The sequence below is a fragment of the Labrus mixtus genome, chromosome 13 (assembly GCF_963584025.1).
Source record: "Labrus mixtus chromosome 13, fLabMix1.1, whole genome shotgun sequence".
Classification (NCBI taxonomy): domain Eukaryota; kingdom Metazoa; phylum Chordata; class Actinopteri; order Labriformes; family Labridae; genus Labrus; species Labrus mixtus.
The window spans coordinates 25,258,449-25,285,154 of NC_083624.1; the positions used below are offsets into that span (position 1 = coordinate 25,258,449).

Genomic DNA, 26,706 nt, shown 5'->3' on the forward strand with positions numbered 1-26,706 from the left:
AGATCTGCAAATGCCATGCTGTTTGAGGAAATGTTTAGCCTTCTATATTCTCGTCAAGAAATGAGAGTTTAAAGTTGCAGCATTTGTTCTGAATATAAAGAGAAACAGATACAGAGATCCCATTTCTCTGGGATTTTCTTAATATTTCTGAGTATAGCATAACTAGTGCATTAAATATGTATTGCCTTTTATCAATTAATGCATCCTCCAGCCTATAGATAAAAAAAACATGTTTTTGCTATCAGCATTGAACATGGTTTCAAGCTTGCATGTTCATTCCTGTACATAGTATTCAGACAATGTAAGCAGCAGAAAAGCTATGAAATATACATGTTATAAGCTCTAAGGACAACCATCTGAAAAAGAAAAAATAGGAATTAAATACTGAATAGTCCTATAGTTCAAACAAAAGAGATCTAGGGTAAATTATTTAGTTATTTTTTTTCCATGTACAGCCAATTCAGCAGATCCATTTCTGGGCTGGAGTTTCCCTCAGCAGATGGGGAAACAATAGTCATGCTTAAAGGCTAAACCATGGGGGTCCCCTCTCATCCAGTCTCCTGCTGAATGTCACCTCTACTGAAAAGGATGAAAGGGAGGCTTCTTCACAAACGGCTTTGTTAGAATAGCACATACTGTGCTGGTTTAAACTCGATCTGATAAAATGTTTGTATCACGCTTTCCTTCATTACTTTGTTGACTTGTGTATGTGCCCGCAAAGCTCCTAGAACCACAGATAAACTTTGTTTGTCCCAACAGTGACAGAAATTCAAACCATAAACACAACTTACATTAAAACACATTTAAAGAACAAAGTACATAAGGAACTTAACAGGGAGCACCTTTTTCCCCAATACTTTAAAACAGTGGATGTAGTGATGAGAATAGTTGTGTATGATCTGAAGGAAGACATTTGTAAACATTGCTGATATTCATCTGCTTTTGTATCTCAAACTAAGGCCAAGAGCCAACCCAGCAGTGAACCCTTGAGTTTCTTGCCCTTTTGTACATGTTTTCTAAACCTAATTTGTTTTAGCCATAATGAATACTAGTTAAGATCCACAGCATTTCTTTAATACCTCTGTAACTACACTTTGATCACATCAGGGGTCTTAGATCTATTAAAAAGCCTGAAGAGTTCAGCATATTCAAAAAGAGTTCCTGACATGTTTACTAAGGTTTATAATGAACCTCATCCAAAAATAACAAAGCTTTGGAGTTTTAAACTCAAAAAGTCATACCAATTGAAGGATGATCGTGTGGACTGACATACTGCCTTGGCAGAAAGGATGTCTCAGCTCAAGTTTTATCCTGATAAAAACTGTAAGACAGGTCAAGTAAAGGCTTGGATCTTTTTCGGATCCACTGGGAAATAATATTGGATTTGTCACAGGACATTTTTACAAGTTGTGTTGGTACCACAGTGCAACACACGGTGATGGTAATAACTTCACAAAGGAAAATGCACGGGATTTTATCGTTTAAAATAAAAAACTGGCATATAAATAGTGTCAAATCAAATGTCATGAATGCTGATATTACATCTTTTTTTTTCTCTCTCTCTACCATTATCTCCAATATAAAAACTTGACTTTCATATAAAAGTGCATCCTGCTGCTCTGTACCCATCTAAAGGTTTATTTAAACACAGTTTACATAATAAAGTATGCTTCAGAAAAGGGTGCTAAACAGCACCTCCGAAGGTAAGACTATCTAGAGGTTTGTGTCAGCTCCAGTGGTACGATTTAATATATCTCGCCTCCTAATATGATGGCAGGCTTTTTGCCCCAAATTTAACAATGAAAACTTTAGAACTTTATCATGAACAGACTACTACGGTGGCCAAATAGTGCAAATGTGCAGAAAAGGTTCATATGACATTAAGTGGGAGAAAGAGGCTGCAAATTATAAACGTACAAACGTCCAAAACTGTTGAAATGGACCTAAAAACACTGCAAAAATAAAAAACATGCATAACGTCTAAAAATTTAAATACCAGTTAATACACTGCAAATACACAAACAATTCAAACGCATGGTTGCAGAGGTTATCAGTGGTTCCCAAACTTTTTTGGCTTTTGACCCTGCTTTGACTGGTGACCCCAGACATCCAAAACACATACCTGTTCAGATTTATGCTATGCATCAGTTATTGTTTTTCTATTGTTTTGAAGTAAACATTCATATTAGACTAAATTTAGGCTATTCATGTAAATTATTGTGCACAGAGGAACCAAGGCTGGATGACATTTCTGCACACTGGATGATACTGTTTTGGCATTGATAATGGCCAGCACTAGCCTGTGGTCAATATATGTAAATGTACAATATATTTTTTATGAATCAATAAATAAACATTTACAATAACAATACAAAGTGACTTATAACACTAAAGGACACCACTGATGACCATGGCCAAAATCTATAGCAATATGGAAATCATTCAATCAAAATGTTGACTCACAATCTGATATTAAAAAAGGATTTCATGTTGTCACTTTGCTGAAATTCTGCCTGTCTGTTTAATCAGTGCTCTATATTTTAAAAGTGGGAAATGTATTCAATTGCTTTAAAGGCTTAATATGCAACACTTAAATATAATATAAATCAAGTATATCCTCTGAAAATAACTCTGTGAGTCATGACTGTCTACAATGGGTGTAACACCCGAGTCCCACTGTCTGTGATGTTTTCAGAGTTTTCAGAGTCCTATCTTCAGTTTGTTTACATCGCCAGGACGGCCGGTTGACTCCTCCCTTCACGTATAAAAGTTGTTTAATTGAGGGACTAGAGAAAAGAAGAATAACATACTGTACTCACTGCTTAACTGTGTTTCTAGATCACGCTCATTTCAGGTAAATTTACATGCAGTGTGAAGATACGAGCATAATAAAGATCGCTAGGATTAGCATGCTAACACAACAATGCAGCGCGAGTTGTTTTGGTTTCATGCTGGTGCTCAAGGGCGACATCTGCTGGATCAAAAAATCACATATAAAGCCTTTAATGTGACATTTGTTTTCATGGCACGGGTTAGTTAATCTTTTTTCATGTTTTATCTATTTGTATGTGCTGACTTAAAACTTTGTGCTTAAAATCTCATTATACATCTAGAAAGATACTTGGATTCTTTTCTCTCCTTCACACTTTTAATGCTTTATTTTACTGGTTTCTTAAATATGAATACAAATAAGGAAATTAGCATACAGTATCAGTGCCGTTAAAGACGGCTGATCATTGGGTTTTACACTCTGCAACCTCCCTATTCTTCTGCAAAAACCATGTCGTCACAACATATCACTGTCCAATCATGCTGCACAACATAGTGAGAATTATTGACAGCTGAGCAGTTTGTAGCACCGAGTGTCCTTAACATAGAGTGTTCCCCTGTGAGCCAAGAAATGTTATTTACACCTACCTGAATGAATGGACAGTGTATTAAGACTAGCTCCCTTTTCATGATGGAAATTTCATTAACTGCAGATTCTATTTCCATCATCAATAATTAAAAGATTGCTGCTTAATCAAGTGCTGCTTTGGACACTCTCACATAGATGGCTTACTGTATGGGTCAAACAGAGTCGCGCTGAAACTGTAAGATGTTCTAAAGATAAATCAATATTAGAGTAGCTTCTGCTTATTTTTTTGTCGCAATGCGGGGCTAAATTTGTATTTTTAATCTTATTTCAAAAAGAGAAGCTATTCCTCATTTCAACCCTGCTGTTCGATTTTGATGTATTGAAGCCTCGTATTAATCTGCATAAGCTGATCTACTTTAGGGGGGAAACATGAGTAATATTGTTGAGCACTGATTTTTATTTTTATATATTCCTACCAGTGGGGCTATCACACAACCCAAGCTTTAAACAGCACAGCCCCAGACTGCTGCCTGGTAATAAGTCTTGTATAATGGAATCTGACATGTTTTTCGTTCAGGGCTATTCTGCTAAAGTCAATACGCAACGTTACTGGGGCGTAGCCAATCGGGACTAGGGCATGTATGGAGAGGCCATGCAAAGCTAACCCTTTGTTTCCAGTCCTTGGCCCTTGTGGCAGTATCTCGCCTAAGTGCGGCTGCTGTGAGGCCACGCAGCCTGGCCTAATTTCATCTTCAATCAGCGTCTTCGGAGCCATCAGGGATAACTAGCCAGCTCTGGCTCCAACCTCTACATCTCATTTGTGTTTATGTTTATCAATTCATGATATTTCTGCTCTGTGTGATCTTTTATTCCGTTTAGTTTGCACAAATGCCAGCAGAACGGATGCAATGGATGGTGAACAATGGAAGTTAGAATACAGTGAGTGATTAAGAGAAAGACACAGATGGTATGGAGAGGAATTTTAGATCACCACCTCCAGTACAAGTATCCTGTGGGATAAAAATAGCCTTTGGATGAGCATTCATATCCAACACAAAGTGAGAAGAGTGTTGTTGTGGTGTTCAAAGCTCCAATTAATTATCTTATATCAAGTTGTACTTACTGTTCCTTGCACAAGGCTTGACCTACTCCATATGTTACCATCTACAACTGTAAGTTTAAAAAGGATTTGAATGTCTTAATAATTCTCCAACAAAACTAAGCTATAATATGAAGCGGGATGGGGAAATATTACATCGTATTCAAAATAATTAGAATATGAGAAGCTTTGAGAGTTTTGCTGTGGAAACCCGATTACTGCTTTCAAGCACGACCACTTGACCCTCTATATTTTTTTTAATAATCTTAAGTCTTCATATTTGTATATTCACACAATAAAGCTGCACAATCGGTGCAACCATTTCTTCCATACAGTGCAACATCACCCTGCAATAGATTATCTTGGTATCCTGTGAAATATGTGACAACCCCTGACTGTGTCAGGGCTCCTCCTGCTGTCCAGTCTTTCTAACCATCGAGGGTGCCTTCAGGTGGAGAGGGGCGGAACCAATTAATTTGATGTCTTGCACCTGGGTAGGTCAGACTCTGGGCTATTAAAGCTGGCTTTAGTCTATCTCTGTCTCTGTCCCCTGCCATAACTGTACATTTGGTTTGTTGTCTTTGTTTTGCCTCAACAACACCACATGCGATCATCATTGATTTACATAATGCAGATTCAATAGATTATTGTTTAAATCACCTCGTTTTTTTCTGTTTTTATCACTTGATTATTGTTTTTACTCATTATTGTCAGCTTCTGTAATTGCCCCTTATCTCATCTAACTTTATTTTATCCGCACGTTGTGTAGTGCATCTTAAAGATCTCTGACTGTTCTTTGCACACTGACTCTTACACCTACAATAAAAACATCAATATATTACTGTTTGGAATTTCAGGTTTCAACACAGTAATCATGTGGAACAGTCTCAAGTGGCTGTTTTGGGAAGCAGTGAAAGCAAAGCATCCATTACCTAAATAAAAATGCAAATTCTTCTTGATGCATGCAGCTAGCGCTGTGCTGCTTTTCATTTGTAACCTCTACTTGGACCAGCTGATTGGTATCAAACATATGAAACCTGATGATGGAGGGCTCTGTTTGTGTTCCACCTCATACTGCGAGAGGCCCGAGCGTTATGAAAAATGGATGTGCTCTTTTGCAGGGTGGTCATCCCAAGTGCCCCACAGCACACCTTGTGCACTGCAGCCCCCCCTGTGTCGACTCCCTTCCCCCCTGCCACAAAAACCCCACAGCTGGGAGGGGGGGGTGCACGGCCTGTCAGTCCCCTCTGTGGGGAGTCACCCATGAAACCCTGCACCCACGCATATTCCACATGTCTCCCCGGCTCATTCAGCACGGTTAGCTAAGCTGCTTGCTGTTATGTAGCCATTATCCATTTAACTTCTCTTGGCACGGTGTCAGCTTCCTTTTGTCGAGACTCATTCAGGTACAAAGTATTATTACACCCCGTGGAATAGGATAGCTCTACAAAGCCTTCAAGGGAAAGCATTTACCTCATTGGTTATGTATCACTGCCAGAGGAGGACTTGTGCGTGTGGTATCGTCTCTCACAAACCAGTCTTGTTCACAAAAAATGTATCTGAATAATGCCCTGTGGTGGTTAAGGTCTTTTTGCTGTGCTCCCATGGTCGCCATTGTTCCACCACTTTTAATATCTAAGCACACTCGTAAGCAGCTTAACTTTCTGCCTTTGCAGTGAAAAGAGCCCTAGCTTTGTTGCTCCCGATGTCACAACGGCTTCCTCAAATCCTGACGTTCCTTTTTTTTTAAAAAGATGTTACACTGAAGATGAGAAAGGAAATAGAAACTGCATTATGTCACGTTGCAATTACTCAAGATCATGAGTCAAGCACAAGTTTGATTGACTGCATCTCTTGTGTGGAAAAACAAGGAGAAATCATAAGGGGTTAGGATAATCAGAAGGGGGGGGGTGTAATACAAAGGATTAACTGATTTGCATGAAGGCTGATAACTTGAAATACAGTTAGCAGAGGACACATGGAATACATTCACTTTCCACCCATCAGCTTCAATTTGCAGAGCAACTCAAATCAATACAGTCATCACTCTCAAGGACGCCATGAATCTTTCATCCCCCCCCCCCCCCCCATAGCAGAGAGGGAATGTGTGGAGATAGTGTCCTCCATACTAGTTTAATGCATTTACTCTGTAAGCTGCTCATTCCCAGTCACTGCACTGTCAGCCTTGACATCTTTATTCATGAGCACACACGCTCACTGTAAAATTCCTCTGAGAAGTATTAGGAGTTGTGTCTTGGAGCCGCGATTCACACCAGGGGAGGATTGTGAAGAGACTGAGAGCCGCGGTGATGGTTGGAAGGCTTCTTTAAAAAAAGAAAATTACAGGCACACACGTGCATAACTAGGAGGATGACGAGCTGAAAGAAGTTGCTTTGTAAATCTCACATGTCAAAAAAAACCCAAGCTGCACTCACTCCCACAGAAAAAGACCCTAGAGTGTTTCGTGTAATTGTCTTTGAATTTCTGCAGCAATCTGTTTAAGTGTTGTAGCAGCTGCCTCTTGATTTCTTCTTGATTAGTTAAAAAAAACTAAACAAAACATGAAGCCGTCTCTGATGGTTGCTGATGGAAGATTAAAAATGTATCCATGACCTAGAATCTAATCAAACTCACAGTTAAAAATTAAAGCTGCGGCTCCCTATCATTAATAAAATATTAGATTTCATATATCCCAGCGTTCCCTCCTCATCATATGTTGCTGTTTGCATGGAATCTGAAGTTATCTGAGAATATAGAATGAGCTCAAAGCAACAACATCACAAAGTGTTGGCCTCGTTTGAGCAATCTCTTTCACAAAATAAAAGCATGCGCTATAAGAGGAGCACTTTTGGTCTGATCCTGTACAGCTATGTCATGTTGACCATAAAAAAGCTCATGTGAGAGCATGGCAGGAGTCCGTCAATCTGGGGGATTTATACCACTGAGCGGTAACATCATATTAATTCCCTCTGACTCAGGATTGCTGTCCCTGCAATGAATCATTCATACCAGGACTGGGAGCAGACAAAAAATGAATGACAAACCAAAGTGTAGCATTAAAAAGGAGAGCATGTTGGTGGAGAGCTGTCGCCTTCAACATGTACAGAAATGTTATAATAATAATAATAATAATAATAATAATAATAATAATAATAATAATGCATTAGTTTTATATAGCGCTTTTCTGAAAACTCAAAGACGCTTTGACAAAAACATAAAACAATAAAACAAAACAAAAAAACGACGAGGACAGTACAACGAAGAAGTAATGTGGGGGGGGGGGGGGGGGGGGTTAGTGTTTGTAGGCAGTGATGAAGAGGTGAGTTTTGAGGGATTTCTTGAAGGAGGTGGGTGTGAGGGAGTCTCGGATGTTTTTTGGGAGTGAGTTCCAGAGGGTGGGAGCTGCAATGGAGATTTTCTGTATACAGAAAACTAAATTGATCCACTGATTATCAAATCTGCTGTACACCTTTACTGGACCTTACAACATGGCAAAGATCATTCTCAGATCTACAAATACACATTGTGGGAAATATTTGAAGTGTAAAAGCATATGAAAACACACACAGCATTTATCATGCAACCATTTAGCCCCTACTTTCACAAGCAGTTTCTATTTCCTCATTAGATCTATTTATTAAGCTTCTTTTAATACACATCTTTGTCACCCAGGACACAATTCTTTGAATTGAGGAATGTGTGGAGAAATATGTTCTCACACAGAGCTTTTGACCGTTCTTTGCACACTGAATGTTACAATAATAACAATAACATCAATGTAATACTTTTTCAATTCACACCACCATGAATCATCTTAAAGTGTTATTGTGAGACGTGGAAAACCTCAAAAGTGTTCACGCACATCCACATGTACTGTAGTAATGTGGAACACCTGCTCTCAAATGTGATACAGGCACTTTGCACACAAACAATGTCGTTTGTTGACATTTTCAGTATGTCTGTTGCCAGTTTGAATTTCTATTTTCTCCATGTTTTGCACATGAGATAACATGTTGAAATCTTACCGGCAATTCACTTTTTTTTTCCTGTAAGGGTTTATTTTGAAAAACATTATTTACAAGGATAACATTAAAAGGCTTTATTGAATATATAGTATGTGTCGTTCAAGGACTATATTGAGATTTCTCTCCCTTAGCCCCGAGAAATGAATATGATCAAGGTTATCTGCTTCTACCTCACTCTCACTAGATGCTGGAATATTTCAAGCACAAACTTACACAAAGGACTTGTTTCAGAGCTGACTGCCCTTATTGTTTCTGACTGTGTATCTTGTAACTGATGCCGGGTGGGTAGAAACAGACTGACAGGCCACACATCACAGAGTGGACACAGTATAAGGACTTTCAGTAGGTGCTTTCTCAAGGAGCATCGCATCACAAAAAGAGCCCTCTCAGCTTACAGGCATACCATGACAGCCTCACTCTCATGCCAGGTCACTGACTTACCATCCTTGCGGTGGTAGGTGATCTCCACCTTGCGCTCCTCAGAACCGAGCACGGCCTGGGACACCTGGCTGATGGCCTCTTTGTCCGTCAGCTCGCCGTAGAGGAAGTCGCAGGTGCACGGCTTCTGCATGATGTCCGGTCTGGAGAAACCGGTCATCTCACAGAAGCCGTCGTTGCAATATATGATTGCACAGTTCTCTACCCTGGCATTTGCTATGACAAATTTCCGATCTGTAAAGAAAAGTAAGAGTATGAACTGTGTACTGCATACTGTGGTACATCTGACCTCACAGCCTTCACCACAAAAACATCCAATAAAAACAATCAGAAAAAACAAACAAACTGTGAAATCTAACAATGTTATTGTCATTTCAAGAAAATCAGACTTTTTAATCAAAGAAAGTATTTTCATGGAAACAAACATTTTTCTCAACTTGAAAATGTATAATTTCTATTTTAAAGTAAATGTGTCACCACGTTTACTGTGCACTCTTCTCTGTCTGTCAGAAGCTATAGAGTACATCAAGAACATACTTACTCTGACCCTCGAATTTCCGTATGATAATTCCAAGGAATGTGTTTTGTGGCGCAACGTGACCTCTTCTGACAGGCATGTTTGGACACGGACTATCCCCACGATATCCACGGAAAGCTCCTTTAACAAGTAAATCCCGAAGTTACAGATGTTGGCTCGTTGTGCTGGTTCCTGTACCACAGACCATAGTCGACGACGCGAGCAGTCTTTCCACTTTCGATGACCTTCCCCACTTCCCACTTCCCACTTCTTTTAGCCCGCTTGTATGCCTGAACGTGTGAATGCCTCCTCGCCGAAACGCAGGGAATCGGGGAGGATTGCTTGAGATAGGTTCAGTTCGCAAAGCATTTCGCGTTGATGATGGGCTCGATCCTGACGTCCTCTGTGGCGCTGTGTGGGGAGCGTGCAGCGGGCAGTGGTTGATATGCCAAGGGGAGTGACGTTGCTCCCAGGGGGCTTAGCTCCCTCCACCTCCGGTAAGGATCAGTCCAAGCCTCATGCTCACAAAGACGGACATTACCGGAATATTCTCTCATTTTGAATTGTAAGCACAAAAATATGCTGAATTGTTTTAAAAAACATTTTGTTAATTCCCCGCTATTGTCAGCCAGTAAGTGAGGAGTGATAAAAAAAAGGCTAGACTAGAGTAAGCTCACTGATAATGTCAAGTTGCAAATGATCGAAATTGTATAGCCTATCATAAAACTGACTTTTGCATTTTAATAAAAAAAGACAGTAATTTCATGTATCACCAGTTTGTACCTGATATTTTCACGCATTTTAACTTGCGTCTATAAATAGCTATACTATATTACTGGAACTATGCAGTGACTTGTTCTGCTGCCTAATTTCTATATTTAGCATAGTTAGTGCTTTGAGAAGTATGTGCTCAAGCACTACACTGATAAACGTAAGAATATTCCTATGCCTCTTAGTAAACAATGAATTAACAAGCAGGTTATTCGTTAAGTAATCGTGTTACAGTTAAGGTGATATGCTTATTTGTTCTCTTGCTCATTCATTGACTAATTCACCTTTTATTCAAAATGTAAGTGGCAGTTATGTACAGTATATATATTGTTTATGTGGGCTATTTCTTGGACGGGTTTGGGGATTTCTTTTCATTGTTATAACTGCTGTAGAGGGGTTGGCATGCAGATGTTGTTTCACATAGGCAGAGCAAGGCTGGCTTCTTATCTCTTATGCTAAGCCAAGCTATCTTTTGTGTTAGCTTTGCATCAGCTCTCAACAAAAGCTCAAACAATATTCCCAACAACGTCCAAGCAATAACCTCATTTAATGAAGACACAATATCCATCAAGTTATATATTCATGTTATACACATGATATTGATAGAGCTTTAGTGATGGGAAATAGCAATATTGTATTTTATTTTGAAGGCACTAGTAGGTTATCCAAATGCTATTGCCCCTTGATGCTTGTGTCAGACTTCCACTGTTGAAATAATGACTCTACCATCAGGTTGAACTCGTGAATTAATCATTTGATCATCAAAGATTTAATCATTATTTTAAACATTCCTTCAGTTTGTTGGTTGATGTAAAATATATCAGTTTAAGTTTCGTAAATTAACATTTAATGGTGGTCAAGAAAACATCTGTTTTCCAGACACAAGAACAGTTTCTCCCCCCCAGGCTGTCACTCTGATGAACGCTAAACAGTCACAGAAAGTCAGAACTGTAACCACTGTGAGATACAGATAACCCTGAATCACACACACACACACACACACACACACACACACATACACACACACACACACACACACACACACACACACACACACACACACACACACACACACACTGTGAATGTACATACAATTATTTAAACTCATTTTAGGGTCAATAACTTAATCATGTAAATACTGTATTATTATAATCCTCCTCTGATATCAATATATGGACACTCTTAATGTATACTGTAAAAAAAACCCTCTCTACATCATGTACATATATTAACCCATCTGTTACATAATTACATATTGTAATATCATGTTATCTCAGCATGTTTGCACTACTCACCACTGCACTATTGTCTTATTCAGTCTTGTACATATTAGTCTTTGCTTCTTTTGGGTTTATTGTTGATATTTAATGTCATACTTCCAGTACAGACAGTAGAGAGCACAGTTTCTGGAAGTCAAATTTCTCATGTGTGTGTAAGGCCAATAAAGCTGATTCTGATTCCATTTGTTACAAAAAATAAAGCAACTCAATTGAAAACCCAACATGTACTTATACAACCGATATATGATATATACATTCAGCCAGTGTAACTATTGATTTAACAGAGAGCCTTTTATCAGGACTGTGTGGATGCATGCTGACTGTACTTGATTGTCATCTCCTTGACCCTTCCAACATTTTTGTCACACCTGTGAGGTGGCTCAGAAATAACAAAATCACACCTTGACAATCAGACTATCTGATGATCTCATATTGTTCTAAGTATAGTTTAACCCAGCTGTCCCCCAAGCAGAGGTTCATACTGCCAATATAACTTGTTTCAGTCTGCTTGGTCTTTAAAAGCCTCTGTTCAGACAAGTGACAGCAGAAGGCTCCTTAAAGTAGCTGTCCACGGTGCTGAAGGGGATGATGAGTCTAGGCAGACTTCTCTCAAGACAGTGACAGCATTAGGGCTAGCAGAACTTCTAAACTACAGCTTATCATCGGTGCTAGATACATTTTTTATTTTGTATTGTAGGTGCTTTGTAACAATTATAAGTGTAGGACACTGACAGTTTTATTGTAACACTGGTTTTTAGACATTCACTTAGTCATTTTACTGGATGATTTGCTCAGCTGTAAGCAGCACACTGCAGGAAACCAAGTTTTGGGATCTCTGTTTATTCCCTGTGAATAGGGTGTGTAAAGAATACAGTAACAGAATATTTTAAATGTGAAATATCATTCAAGTTTTCCACAACTCAAGCACACTGCATTTGAACATATAAAAAGCATCCACTCAGGAGACACTAAGGATTTGTTCCTGAGTAAAATGTTTATATCATAGATGTATTCACACTTCTACATGACGTTAATCGTATTACTTTGACAGTTTTTTTTTTTTTTTACCTTGGGAATCCAATCTGTTGGTGTTAAGGTTTTGAACAATTTTCCTGTGAAGTCAGCATGAGGTAAGTTGAATTGGGCGCTGTCCATGGTCCTGCATATTCAGTACCACTGATTCCTACGAGATCTGGGAAAAAGCTGATATTCAATTCCCTGCTTAGAGAAACACACCAAACTTTCTTTTCAAATATTTTTATACTGTTATGTGATTTTTTTATTTTTTATTTGGTTGCAAAAAAAGACAGACACAGCTTAGAAGGCTGCAATAATAAGCTGTTTTGGTGGAAAATATAAAACTTGTACTTAATCAGAACCACGCTCAAGTTTGTGTCTTGGGATGAAAAGAAATACGTTGGCGGTTCCCCTTGTATTTCTTTAATTTTATCTGCCTACATTTGGACCAGGGCACAAAAAAAATGTGTAACTTGTAGTGTTGTTCTTGTTTTGCACAGCTCTTGGTAAATTGTTTTCTGTAGTCAGCGTTTGTAGCGATTCTGACTTTTCAAACTGAAAGTCAATATAAACTTGGAGAGTTGTTCTTCCTGTACCTGTGCATCCATAAACACAGAACTCCCCAGGCCACAGTGCTTTGTGTGTTGTATTTGATCAGATCACTGCAGCATTAGACCAATTTGCAGAGCATATCCATTACTCACAACACAGCTAGTATACAGTACAGTTGAACCATGCAGAGGACAGCCATTACTCACCGAAAATGAAGTTAGAAAACCACGACTTGTTTTGTCTGTTGTTTGTTTAGCTTTTAATTTTCTTACAGTTAGATAGTAACTAATGTGAGAAATATCGTTTTTGTATGCACCTCACTTCTGGTCAACACACTTAATTAATACGAGCATATACGCTGACTGGTAAAAGCAAAGGGTATATGAGTGGGTCGGTGAGGGAGGATGCAAAGTGAGAGCTGCACACATGGGGAAACAGTATCCCACAGAGAGCTGTGTGCCTCTGGGTAAAGGCAAACTGTAGTGCATGCATAATTATCTCACAATGCATCTGCACCACGAGGATTACACTTGACATTTGTGTCATGTTTTGTATTTTTATATATCCTATACTCTATTTTATATATTTGTAATTAATTCTTATATTTTATTTTATTTAAGTTCTTGATATTTTGCTTTATTTCCTTTGTTAACTGTTATTGCACCAATAAACCAAGACAAATTATTTTTGTATGTGTAAATGTACTCGGCAATAAAAACGATTCTGATTCTGCCAGAAAGGTTTACAAAGAGTATTGGTTTGACTTAATTCCTTAACTACTTTAAGTAAGCTGTTACTTTAAAGTAAGCATTCAAAGTGCTGAATTTACGAGTAGTTGTGAGCCCAGTATTCTGCATAATTTGATTAGTCCTCCACTGACACACATATAAATGCTACATTTAAACAGGAAGTTGTGAAATGGACATACAAAAAGATAGGAGTTGGAATCAGCAGTCTGATATGGAAACAGACTCCACTCAACCAAAAGTAATGAAATCAAGTGAGTGAAACCTCAAACCCTTATCTCACAGGTCTCATGTAAAAAAAAAAGAGCATTAACTCTAATGCTGTGGTTCCGGATATTTTACCGTCAAATGGTTCATGTCAAATAAGATCCACAAATGTATTGTCTGTAACTGAATAAGATGAAGTCATTCATATCCCTGCAGGACTGGAGATCGGTCTGCCCAGTAATAATAGTTTCAGCTGTATGTGATTCCATGCGAGAAGAAAGACAGAGATTTTTTTTTATGCATGTGCAGAGCTGAAAACATAGCATTGTTTTTATTTGTGAAACCTGATGCCTTTTAAAGAAAGCCCACTTTGAGAATAATACAGTAACTGTTATGTAACATATCAGTACCATATTTTCACAATGTTTGTTAAGTATGCTTATGCTTACAAAAACAAATATTTATGTCTTAATCAGTTAGTTTTTCTTAAGTTTAGCATCTTTTTTCATGGTTTCTGATTTAATAATATTGTTTGTGTTTGTAAAATGCTTTTCAGAGGCTTTTACACTGAAAGGGCATTCCTTATATATCCTCAGAGTAATGCAATCCTAATTTAACACGTCCATTTAGGGTATTCTGAGAGTTTATGTTGGTCACTGAAATTATATTAAAAATAAGTTATACGTAGTCAGAATGACTGTAAGGGCCGTTCTAGTAGTGAATGAAGTCTGGTTGCCAAAGTGTTAGAAATACATTTGGCTCCATTACACTACACGGGATATCTGTTGTTGTTGTTGTTTTTTTTCTACAGTGAGATGTAAAGCTTCAAAGGATTCCAGCACTAAAGCCTTCAGGACACTTTGTGGTGATTTTATAAATCACGCGGCCATTCATTTATTTGGTCATTCATTCATTCGGCATAATCTCTGAGAGTTTAGAGCAATTTGAAAAACAGCTGCAACCCTCCGCAGCATTCAACGTCCAGGGCCTAATCCAGGTCTCACGGCAGTACAGCCCTCTCTCTGTCTCTCTCTCTCTCCCTTCATACACATACAGCCATGCAGGGTTTATTCATTGTCCATATAAACCATTATGTCTCTGTCTCTGAGATAATAATCCACTACAGCAAAACACCAGAGTGCTATTGCTGCTTTTGCTGCTGTGCCTTACCCCATATGCCACTGCACACATTCTCAGCCATCTGCCCTGAATGGGGGAAAAAAATGGAGCAAGTGACTTCACAATATCATTTAATCTACCAGAGGTCAGTGCTTTGTGCCTTTAGGCCCTATTGAAAATGTTAGACCTATCACACAGGGTGGACTCTGAGAGAGGCTTACTCAAAAATCACATGTAAATATGGAAAAGAAAACGTTAAATTAAAGCATTTAAGGTCATTCCCTCGTGATGCCTTGGGGGGGCTGAGAGATTATTCAGAACCAGCCCGTATCACGTTTCCATGAGTTTTGCAGAAAGGGTCAGAGACACTGCAGCATCTGTCCCCTGTGTCACCATCGTGACTGTAGCTAGTGCGAGGCCCCTGTGTGAATGCAGCTGCAGACTCCAGGCACAGGCACCATATGTTGCCACCCACAAATAGGCTACAGAGTCATCCGACGGTGAAACGGCCCCGTCTGTGTTAGCTCACTTTGTCCAGGCTTTGACTACTGCTGATTCATCACAAAGCCTGGAGTCTTCTGCAGGTCAGCCATCCATTGTTGTTTATCAGACTGTCAGAGCATGGAGAATTAGTCCTGATAAATGAAGCTTACACAAATCCTGCTAAAGGAAACATATACTTACAGATTATATAGATTTGGGATTGGAGTGAAAAGTCAATAAACAAAAAGGAATTAGTTGGATAATGTCTCTCAGATTGAATCAATACTCATTTCTCACACTTTGGAGTGATTAGATTGCATGTAAACAACAGAGGTAACAGTCATTCTGTCAATGACCTAACAGTATAGGATTTTCCCACTGAGATCATCAGTATCCTTTTGTCTCTAGCAGAAAAGGTTCTTCAACACAACAGCGAAACATCATTAAACATCATTTATTCAGGGGCAGTGTAATAGCTGATTGCATGTCAAGGGCACCATCACTGAACTCACCAAGTATCAATTTACCTTTATGGATGATTAAAATGCCCCCATTTAAAATCAGGCGCTGGCTGAAAGAATATTATCGAAGATTCCTTTGATGACCTGCTGATCCCACTGCAGATAGAGGAAAGCACCAGCAACTGTTACAATACTTCTGCTACAGCAGCACAACTACAGAAACAGCTCCTTCTGAGTGAACATGAAGAGTCTACAACCATCAATATTTCAGAAAATCTAGCTGCACAGATACGCTGATATTAACGGCACTTGTCTTGGCAGAAGATACAGCAACGACACCAACTCAGCAGCTTGTTGAAAAACAGTGCATGTCTCCTCTCATTTTGTTTCCTGCAATGCGTTCATTAAAAAAGACAAACTGGTCTCTGATCAGAAAATGACAGCTCTCAAAACTTCATACATTCTTACAAGTACTAAATCACTAGAGGACAAAGTGACTTGCGTTGTGATTTAATGAGACTATTGTAAACAAAGCTGTTGCTGTCCTCTTGGAAGGTTTCAGGTGGAGGCATCTTAACACTGTTGTCAAACTGCTGTCAGGGCTCAATGGAGTGATTACCTCACTTCACTCACCCCCCTTCTGCGATCACAGGTTTCCATAGAAACGGATGTGCCCCTGTAGAGTTGCATGTGCCCATTTGCCCCCCAGCAGCCTAGTCTTCTTTTTATACGATATTAATCACCTCTTCCTAACTGAGCCCTGCTTGTGAATGAAGTTAATATTTCAGCAACAGGTTGAGCTGCTTCAGAGCTTTAAATGTTCAGTTTTACTCCAGGGGTGGAAAGAGTACACAAACATTCGACTCAAGTAAAAGAGCAGATACTTAAATAATAATTTACTTAAGTGGACATGTAGAATCTGTTTCTGTGTAGTCCAAGCTGTATTGACCAATTATGTATTGGCAAGCTTTGGTAAATGCAGGAAATAAAGGTCCAGGTGGACAGCAAAAGAAAAAACAAACAGGCAGATTCCCTGACTGAAATGCATCAGAAGTTATCGATTTCAACTTTCATTCAACAAACAAGCTCATTAAACAGTGTTCTTCTCCTCTCGGGGACAGAACACTTCACATTTGACTCTTCACAAAACTGCATAGTGATGTTATAATTTAGACAAATGTATTTCCAGTTAATTGACAGTAATGTGGTTTCTTTTTGGGGCTTATACTGCCGAGGTGAGCCCCATTGAAGCTGCTGGGTAATTATTATTATTGTTGCAAGTCTATTGTTGCACTGAGACTCAACAGATGAACGGGTATTACTCCGGGATGTTATGGACCAAAAATTGACAGTGTTTACGGTGCAGATAACGCTGCACGGAAAAACAAGTCTTGCCTGGAAGTCGTTTAACACTAACTGCTGGCTTCACCGGAATTCCTGAGAAACGCACATCTGTATATCGTGGATCAGTCAAGATGATGATTCCCAATTGGTTCTGAAAATGTGTAAAATTCATTCCAACAGCAAATTTTGGATGTAATTTGGCGGCATTAATCTGCTCCATATTATTAAAAAAAAACAACTGTAACTTTTCCACCTGAATATATCAGTTCAAAGGTCGAATTAATGGTACAATAACTTTCATCAGGGAGAACAGCGCTGAATCCACAGGGCGCCCCGTAACTTACGCAGCGGGACTAGATTACACAAGTTCACACAGCAGCCTTAAGCTAAAAAGCAGCCAGTTAGTCCATCTTGGTTCCGTTTGAAACAATGACTGACACGGAAGAGGATGGTGAAGGAGGAAGCTAAGAAGAGAAAAGAGCAAAGAGCCGGACCAGGGCAAATACTGTACAGGCTTTTACATGTTAGTGAGAGCTTTGTGAAAAAGTAGGCTGCAAGTGGACACCAAGCTGGCTATGTGTCTTTCTTACCGTTGCAAACTGGTGACAGTGTTGCCCAGCAAACATTATTATGATCTCTCTTACGGCAAAAATGGGAAAGCAACAATCTGACGGCAGAGTATAAATCACTGCAGACGTTATTCATAAGAGATATCTCATGGTTAGCAGCTTTACTGGGAGTAAAAAGTCATCTTACTCAAGTTGTCTCAGGTCTGCATACAAAAATATAAATGAATCCATCTTGTGCTAAAAGTTGTCTCTTCAAATGAGCTTTACAAGTTTGGAATATTTAGACACCTATCGCAATGAGCATGAAATAAATTAGCCTCTCCAATGTAGCTATTTAGCCACCAACCATAGACATCCTGGTAAAAGTTGATGCAAACATTTTGGAGGCAATCTGCACTCTCACTGGGCGAGAGGCAGGTTGCAGGATACACCCACACCAAGTCACAAATCAGCAAAATATGCATGGACTGTGGGATGAAGCTGGAGTACCCGGAAAACACCATGCATACACGGGGATAACATACCAACTTTATACAGGGGGCACCATAGCCTGGTGGTCAGTTTGTGCTTCCCATGTATTGAGGCTTGAGGTCTCCAGGTGGGCGGCCCAACTTGTGGCTCATTTCCTGTATATCAGTCCCTACTCTCTCTCCGATTTCTGACTATCCACTACATCTCTACATAAAGTCATTAAACGCCCCAAGATTACGGCTTCTGTCCAACTTGAGATTTGAACCTTCATGCTGTGAGGCACAGTGCTGTAACAACAACCACTGCACCACTGTGCAATCATCTACACATTTCAGAGATACTTCAAGTGAATTTTCAACTATAAATAATTAAGATCCACAGCTGCATACAGATCCTGCTTTTCAGCTACAGTTACATGCAGCTACCACACTAGAAATACGTTTCACATGATACAGTAAAAACCCATTGAGGATGAAAAAAGTGGGCATGCGTCTTTAAAGCTTTTTTTTTTATTTCCTCAAAGGAAAAAGGTTTGTTTTTAAATAGCATTACAGCCTATTTTAGATTTTTTTTAATGAGTACTCCCATGTGTTATACTGTACCTCTCTCTGATCTTCACTACCATACTGTGGTATCCGTGATGCACATGCAATTATCTGTAAAGACTAAAGATAAAACAGAGTTTTGTTATTTTTGATGTCGAAAGAAAATATGAAGTCATGCTTATGTCGACCTCAGCATAAATGCTTTAGAAGAGGCATGGTGCACATGTTTTCATTGTTCTCATTGCATTAGTTGCACAGCAGAATATCTTTTAATGATTAAAAGAGCACGTGTTCAGTACGATGCAATGAAAAGAAGTGTTCATGGGAAAAATGATTCCTTTCAATTCTGCTAACATATGAATTCCACATAAATGGACCATCTACTGATCCAGGTTTGTCTTCTTCTTTTGTTATATCTTCCGTCTTGCCTGTAAATTCTCTATCTTCAATTGCAGCCTGAAGAGGACAATTAGCAGCAAATCCAAATAATAGTTCTTTTCATTTGGTATTGTATTCCAAATTGCACCAGTAAATCAGAGGATTCAGTTGTGAAGCAGGTTTTATACTGCAGTATTTGAATGGTACAAGTTTAAATATAGTAGTAGTTATAGTTTAAATCTAACCACAACTGTCACAGAGGTATCGAGTTGACATACTGTTAACATAAAGGCTGAAGGTTGAATATGCTGGGGGCCTGATGAGAACCTGTCCTGGTTTGGGGCCCCTTCTTCATCCCATGAATGCAAAATATCACAAGGAATAACAACAAATAAATTGCTGTGGAACCTTTTACTTGCAGTTTTACTTGAAGAAGGAATGAGTTGAATACAACTGAGGACGAAATGGAATGTGCAGTCTCAGTCTGTCTGTCTTATTTTGTTGTCGTCGTCTTGATCAGGTCTCCCTTTAGAATAAGACCTTTGGATTATGAGACTACCTTCCCAAATAAACTCTTTACATGATAAACTGGATTTATTATCAATATGATAATATTGTCAATCACATTCTTAGTTTCACATAATACACCTGTGACATTTTATGTTTTTGTCAAATGGAAATCAAAGTCATATTTGTGCTTTCATTCTAAATAAATAAATAACTATAAAACTCAAAGCTTGTGTAAGAAGAATAAATGGAAATGTGCTGACATCTTGTGGTTGCTTCTGCAAGTTACATCTGATGTTTGAAATCTTACTTCTTTTACATTGATCTGTTCTAACCCTAAAAACAATCAACAACACGAGACACAACCATCTGTGATCTCTCATTAAAGTGTAAAGGGTGGAAGAAGGTACATTAAAGAGACTGATTTTAAAATGATCTAAAATTATGTAATGCATATTCTGTAATATTTTTGTAAGGCATACTTAGTAGTGAAAATCAATCAGAGGGCATGCATTTGCGTTGAGAGGAGAAAATCACTGCCATTAGTAACACTGAAAGTAAAAGACTCACCACATAGATAATAAGAAAGTTGGAAGAAACACTGTATGATATTTGTATTTTTAAACGATAGGTGCATAATGAATTGTGTTAATTAAAGTACATATTGAAAGCCAAGTTCTTTAGACAAAAGGGTTTAACTTTTTAAATCAGCTCCATTGACTTAAATGACGATATCCAGTGAGGACACATTTGCTTTGTTGAGTTTTTTAATTGCTTCTCATTCTCCCACCGACCATCTGAGTGAGGAATCTGCTCTGTTTTCCAAACTCTCTTAGCTTCTCTGGTCTGATAAATGTATGGGCTGCACTTAGATCAAAGCACTTTTACTCTGCATGTTACTGTTACCCTTTCATTCACAGTCACACACTGATGGTATAGGCTGCTTTGCAAAGTCCCAATCAGTATTAATAAATCACGATAACATATATTCATACACTGATGGCTATGCAGGAGGCTATTTGGCAATGTCCAAGGACACTTTGTCAACAAGCATAGAGGTCAACACAACAGGAGGCCCAGATCAAACTGCCAACCTTTGGATTGAGACTGAGAGACCTGTCATTTTACCACTGAGCTGAAGCCACCACATATACAAACTTATTATGTGGGAAATATGATGATCAACGAGCTCATTTCTCAGGTAATGAACTATACGTGGTTAGACTGCACTGATAACTTTGGGTTTGCAAACCTCTTGTTCCTCTTCATCTGCACCCTTTGTTATCAAATTGTTAACTTCAGTCGAGTCCGGCCTGTGGCTCCTTTCCCGCATGTCGTTCCCTACTCTCTCTCTCTCTCTCTCTCCCTGATTTCCAGCTCTGTCCACTGTCCTATCTCTACAATAGAGGCACAAAAAGCCACAAAAATTAATCTTCAAGAAATGCTTATAGTCAGCATCAGGCAAATCCATAAAGCATCAAAGCTAATCTCTATTGGGCAGATATCCCAGTCTGACATGTTTTCAAAGCAACATGATGATACACTAGCCCTGTATTTTATCAACAGTCCCTTTAGCCTATAGCCTACTTTAACCTTTGCACAACACATTTTCAAGGAAAGTTAATAAACAACATTTTTCCAACCAGGTTAGAAGATAGCCAGCTTCCTGACACTTCAGTGTCAGCTTTTAAACTCTGGCTTTAGGCTAAACAGACTAAATTGGGTAACTAGCCCAATTAATCCTGCTTTGTTGTTCTGTCTCCAAAGTTACCTATACCCCAGTTTCAAATAGTTAAAAATCACCAATCAAGACAGTCATTTGCTCAAAAGAACAATTCATACAACTTACCCCAAATATGTGACAATATGAGGTGATTCTCTGCTTATTTAGCTAGTATAGCTCCATAAGTAAACACACCAAAGAAGTGGAAAAAAGTGGCTCGGACATGCGTAGGACTACTACAATGACGCAAAATCCACACGGGAGAATGAACGTGGAGTTTGTAAACAGTGACTGGACTACAACATACAAACATGCTGGTTCAAGGAGCAAAAGAAGATTCATTCTCAGCGAAAAGCCCGAAAAGTGCGCCTGCCATGTAAGTTGTATTTAATTAATTATCTTTTCGACCAATGTCAACATGTACACACTTCGCCTTTTGTGTTTATAAAAGTCTCTGACATGCGCAGACTAAACATGTTGTTAATGTGCGGGAGTGCCGTCACCGATAATGTTTGATCATTGTCTTATCATTAGTTGTTTTCAGACTGGTCAAGGTGGGGTTTTCTTTTGTGTCAAGGTGCGCCGTCACCAACTCTGCTGTGTCAGCTGCATTAATGTAGACTATGTCTTCACCTGTTATGTTGCACATCTTTGAGGATTGGGATTGCAATGCCATCACTATTGCAAAATAATTATTTTTCATATGGTAAACTTCAGCTTTGTGTTATTCAGTGCATTAAGCTGATGCTGTGTTTTAAACATCATATGCTTGCTTTAACATCTTCAATGTCCCTCTTAAATTATGTAGCCTATAGGCTTACTATTGATTACCGTGTATGGCTATGGGAGCCGCTTTTGCATGGTTTCCATACTTTGAGCCCATTTGTGCAGTGTCCTACAAAGAGATGTGGTTGAGCACAATGTTGGCACATTTTCTATCTTAAGGCAGCAGTAAGCGTATGGACCATTCTCCATACTATAAGGCCTGGTGTTAAAGTCAATGGTGCTTTGGTCTTGTTGTTTGGAGGGCATTTGTTCAAATGGAGGTGTTCTTGATGACACCTAGCTTATCCTTGCTCTTCCTCTGAATATTATAATACTTTCAGAATTGTGTGACACTCTGGTTGGGTGAAGAACAGGACATGCTGGCTCACCCTTACCTCCTTTGGCGTATGCCTGCTGCATGGGCCAGAAAAACTACAAGCTCTATGTGACATGAATTTTCCCTCTTATTCACCTAAAAAACACATACACACACAATTCAAAGATGTATTTGTAAGTGACCTCAATCATAACTACCTGTGTCTGCATACTGTGCATACCCACAAATCTTAATGCACAGCTAGAGACAGTATTTTGGCTGTCAATTAACTCTAATATTTAACATGAGTGAGGGGTGGCAGTTTAAGCTGCTAGGAGCGTGCACAACTGTACCACAGACTGTAACAAGGCTGCCGTCCTTGGGGTGGTACCTACTTTGTGGATGACCCGTGACATATGTAGTTATCGGCATACGGAGCATGGGTCTGTTGAAGGTGGCATTTCTGTTTGGGTTGTTATGTAACTTATTAGTAGGGCATATGAGCATTTTTAGGTGGAGGTGTTGTCTTTACTTAATGTTCATCCTTCCATTAGGACACAATTCTGTGTTTATTTCAGATTCATAAAAAATAAAAACCACACACCACTCGAGCCAATCAGAATCAAGAAGCAGGGATGATTGACACTGATGTATCAGAATGTAGAAATGAATTGAAATGAATGTTTTATTTTAACAAAACGACACTGAATGTAAACACTAAAAAATGATTTTTTACTTCCATACTCAATATTCAGTATTGTTAGGAAGTAATTTAAAAGACTGTTTATAATAGAAGAAAATGATCTCATGAAGAAGACCTCCAGAATTGTGATTTGTATAGCCTAGAAAAAAAATATTTGTGGAATTTGAGCAAGTGAACAGGCTCCTCTGTCGGCTGTTTGTGCCCTGCACCTGTGTGATGTGCATATAACTACCCCCATAACAGAAGAAATACATATTGAATATAATGAATGAATAACCAAACAGTGAAATTATATTATAAATATGCCCACTGTAACTGTAACTATATCAGTGCACATCTCAACTGCTGATTGTTAAGACACTCAAATATAAAGAGGGGAGGAAGCAAAGTAGACAAATAAGGCAATAAAACATACAACTGTGTTACTTACTAAAAAAGTACATTTAACTAAAGAACAATTCTTTCTGCTGTATTGAGTTGTGTTGTTGTTGAATCTTTTTGTGGTAGTCAACTATAATATCTGGGTTTGCATGTCACTGCAAAAAACTCCTCTGGAGGAAATTTTGGTTGCTTTAAAAAGAACAGCACATCTGTTACATACAAATAGTACCATCTCATTGTGAACAGTAGAGGGCAGTGTTGATCAAGGTAGAATAAGTCAAAGAAAATGACTTAAACTGGTCAAACACTTTTTGTTTTATTGTGGTTGAAATGCTTGATTGTTTGACATTCTACATGGATCTGTTTTGGAAAAGCTGGAGATAATATTTTAGATGTGTGATTTCTTACAAAGATGTATATGTTTCTTTATTGTTGCCCACATAACTTACTCATAAAAATAGGCAGTAGATCATGACACAGGTATGCAGTCTTCTATAACTTTAGGTTGTTAAAGCCTTGGACCGATGCTCTCAGACTGACCTGACTGGAAGGACCAAACACATAGCACAGTATGAGCTGGATTTCCACACTGGGAATCAACACAGGCAGGTTATACAGCTGTCTGGGCATGCCAGAGGGAGGGTGAGAAGTACAGAGATGGCAAGAGACATAAGATGTTAAATAGGTGCATATAGATGGATAAATGGAAAGATACATACTAAAAGGAGAAACTTTGAATATGCGTCTTCCTGTGCAAAACCTTGTGAATAAATGTGTTAATGTCATGTAAAACCTTCATAGTTGGGTGAATTCTTGGTAGGAAATCTTTATTCAAGCACAGACTAAGTATACTTTGAAGTTGCCTCTCCAATGAAGAAAGGTGGACGGTGTTAAAAGTCATTCTTAAGTGCCGCTCTGATGATAGAAAGTTGTTCTAGCGACGAGGGGAAACGGTGCCATACCTATGTAACATTCATATCATTTGAATTATGAATCAGAGTAAGGAGAAGTCTATGTTCAGAGCTGATGAATATTTAAGGCGTTGAGTATACAGATCATCATATTGACAAAGGGAGAATACTAATGTCCTCTTCTCTGAGTCTGATTAGAGGTTAAGCAGAATGCAAACTGCATAATTTATTTCCATTCTTGCATTTTTGTACCTTTTGATTTTACTCCACTTCTTTATTTATTTTTTTGGATAACTTCTTTGTGCAAAGGTCTTTTCCCTTTTTTAAAACTGAAACATGGTAAGGTAGTTGCGGCATGCAAATGAGGGATAATTGGTGTCATTTGTTTTAAGCTTGCAGAAGAAAGTTAAAGATGTAATTTCTTTGCGCAGAATGTTTTACATGCAGCAGATCTTTTTTATTTTGTTTTATTTTTTAAGAAATATTAGTTTTCCATTTTCTGCAGCAGGTTGACATCCTCAGAGTGCCTCTACTGTCCCTACTGACACAGACATTTGTCCATGGTCTATTAAATTGAATGTTGTATTTAACTGGTTTGGAGCCAGGGCAAAGTTACACTCTTTTGTATCATTCTTTCTCCTCTCTCTGGTGGAATGTGCTTATTTCACAGAGAGGGGAGAGCGAGCAGGAGCCCCGTGCAGGTGAGAGTGTCTAACAGTGAGGAAATCAATATGATGTAAATTATTAAGAGCTCAGGAATGCGTCTGACCCCTACTGTCTTGCAGCAGGCTGGGCTCTGAAGGCTGGCAGGTGGACGCGAGCTTGGACTCTCCCTCTAACACTCATTAGTGGCTGGGAGCCGGGGCTCCTTGTGAGTGGGAAGGCAGGGATCACAGCGGGGAAGTGATGGCCCAGGCCTCTCACATCCCCGGCTCAGCCTTCGCTCCGGCTCTTGCCAGCCTCTCCCTGGAAGCTCATTAGTAAGTGCACTGATGCATAAGAGCTAGTCATTAGCTGGGCTTTTTTTTTTCCTGTCTTCATCTCTCTTTCCCCCCGACACCGTGTCTGATCCTGAAGACCGGTGGCAGTGCTGTTTTAAAAGACGGAGAGAGAAGAAATCCACATTACCGCAGGTACTCCAGACATATGGATATGAGACATTGGTAGCCATCAGATGCATTTTCTTCTTTTTTCCCCTCTTTATAAGGATATAGGGTGGGGGTGTCAATTTCTTCAAATGGACTCCATCCACAGCCCTTCAAACCAAAGAGTAAACATTAGCGCTTGACCAGGACTTTGGCTGAGCGCCCCTTTCTTCCTCCATGCTTGGTTTTGATCTGGGGTATTTGCTTTTGCTGCTGGCCAGATCCCCCTCAGCACCTGATGGTTGCCTAGGCTCAGAGTAAATAAGATCTGGGGGCCCAGGCCTCTTCGGGGGCTGCTGGGTAAATAAGGTCTCTGGTGTGCGTAGCGTGCCTGGCAGCAGGGTGAGCATTGGTGTGGAGGCCTCCAGAGACACCCCCCTCCTCCCCTTTTTCTATATCTAGCTGCTTAATTCTGTTATCCTCTCTCTCTCTCTCTCTCTCTCTTTAACTTACTCTATTCTCCCTCCTCTTTCACTGACACACAAACACACACACACACACACACACACACACACACACACAGACCCCTCTCAGCAGGCGCTCTGATACATGTTAGCCAGTCACACTCATGAACATTCATGGCTTTATAAGCACTTGCAAAAGGACCCATTTGTGTCCAGAATCACGGAATAAACTTGATCACTTCTTCAGACAAACACTTTTCTGATTTGCAGCATATTAAATATGTACGCAAGACTATTCACATGTGATTTCACAATCCTCTGGTCTGACTGGAGATTTTCAGATGGACACTATTAGAATTTAAAGATCCTGCAATTAAAAGTGTTTGATCATCACACCGGATCAAGCCTCCGTCTCTGAGGATCAGTTTGGCATTTAGTGCGTCTTTAAATGTCACAAAGATAAATGATGAT

At 39.1% G+C, this 26,706-nt stretch overlaps 1 protein-coding gene across 1 annotated transcript in view; it reads right to left on the reverse strand.

The window, feature by feature from the left end:
- The window catches only part of LOC132987356 (potassium voltage-gated channel subfamily H member 7), a 42,818-nt gene extending 32,943 nt beyond the window's left edge, over positions 1-9,875 (reverse strand). Inside the window, exons 1-2 of the mRNA XM_061054373.1 lie at positions 9,462-9,875; positions 8,924-9,154 (exon numbers count right to left, since the gene is read on the reverse strand). Of these exons, the coding sequence (XP_060910356.1) occupies positions 8,924-9,154; positions 9,462-9,537 (307 nt within the window). The 5' untranslated portion in view covers positions 9,538-9,875. The remainder of the gene's footprint in view (positions 1-8,923; positions 9,155-9,461) is intronic.
- Between the last annotated feature and the right edge of the window lie 16,831 nt (positions 9,876-26,706).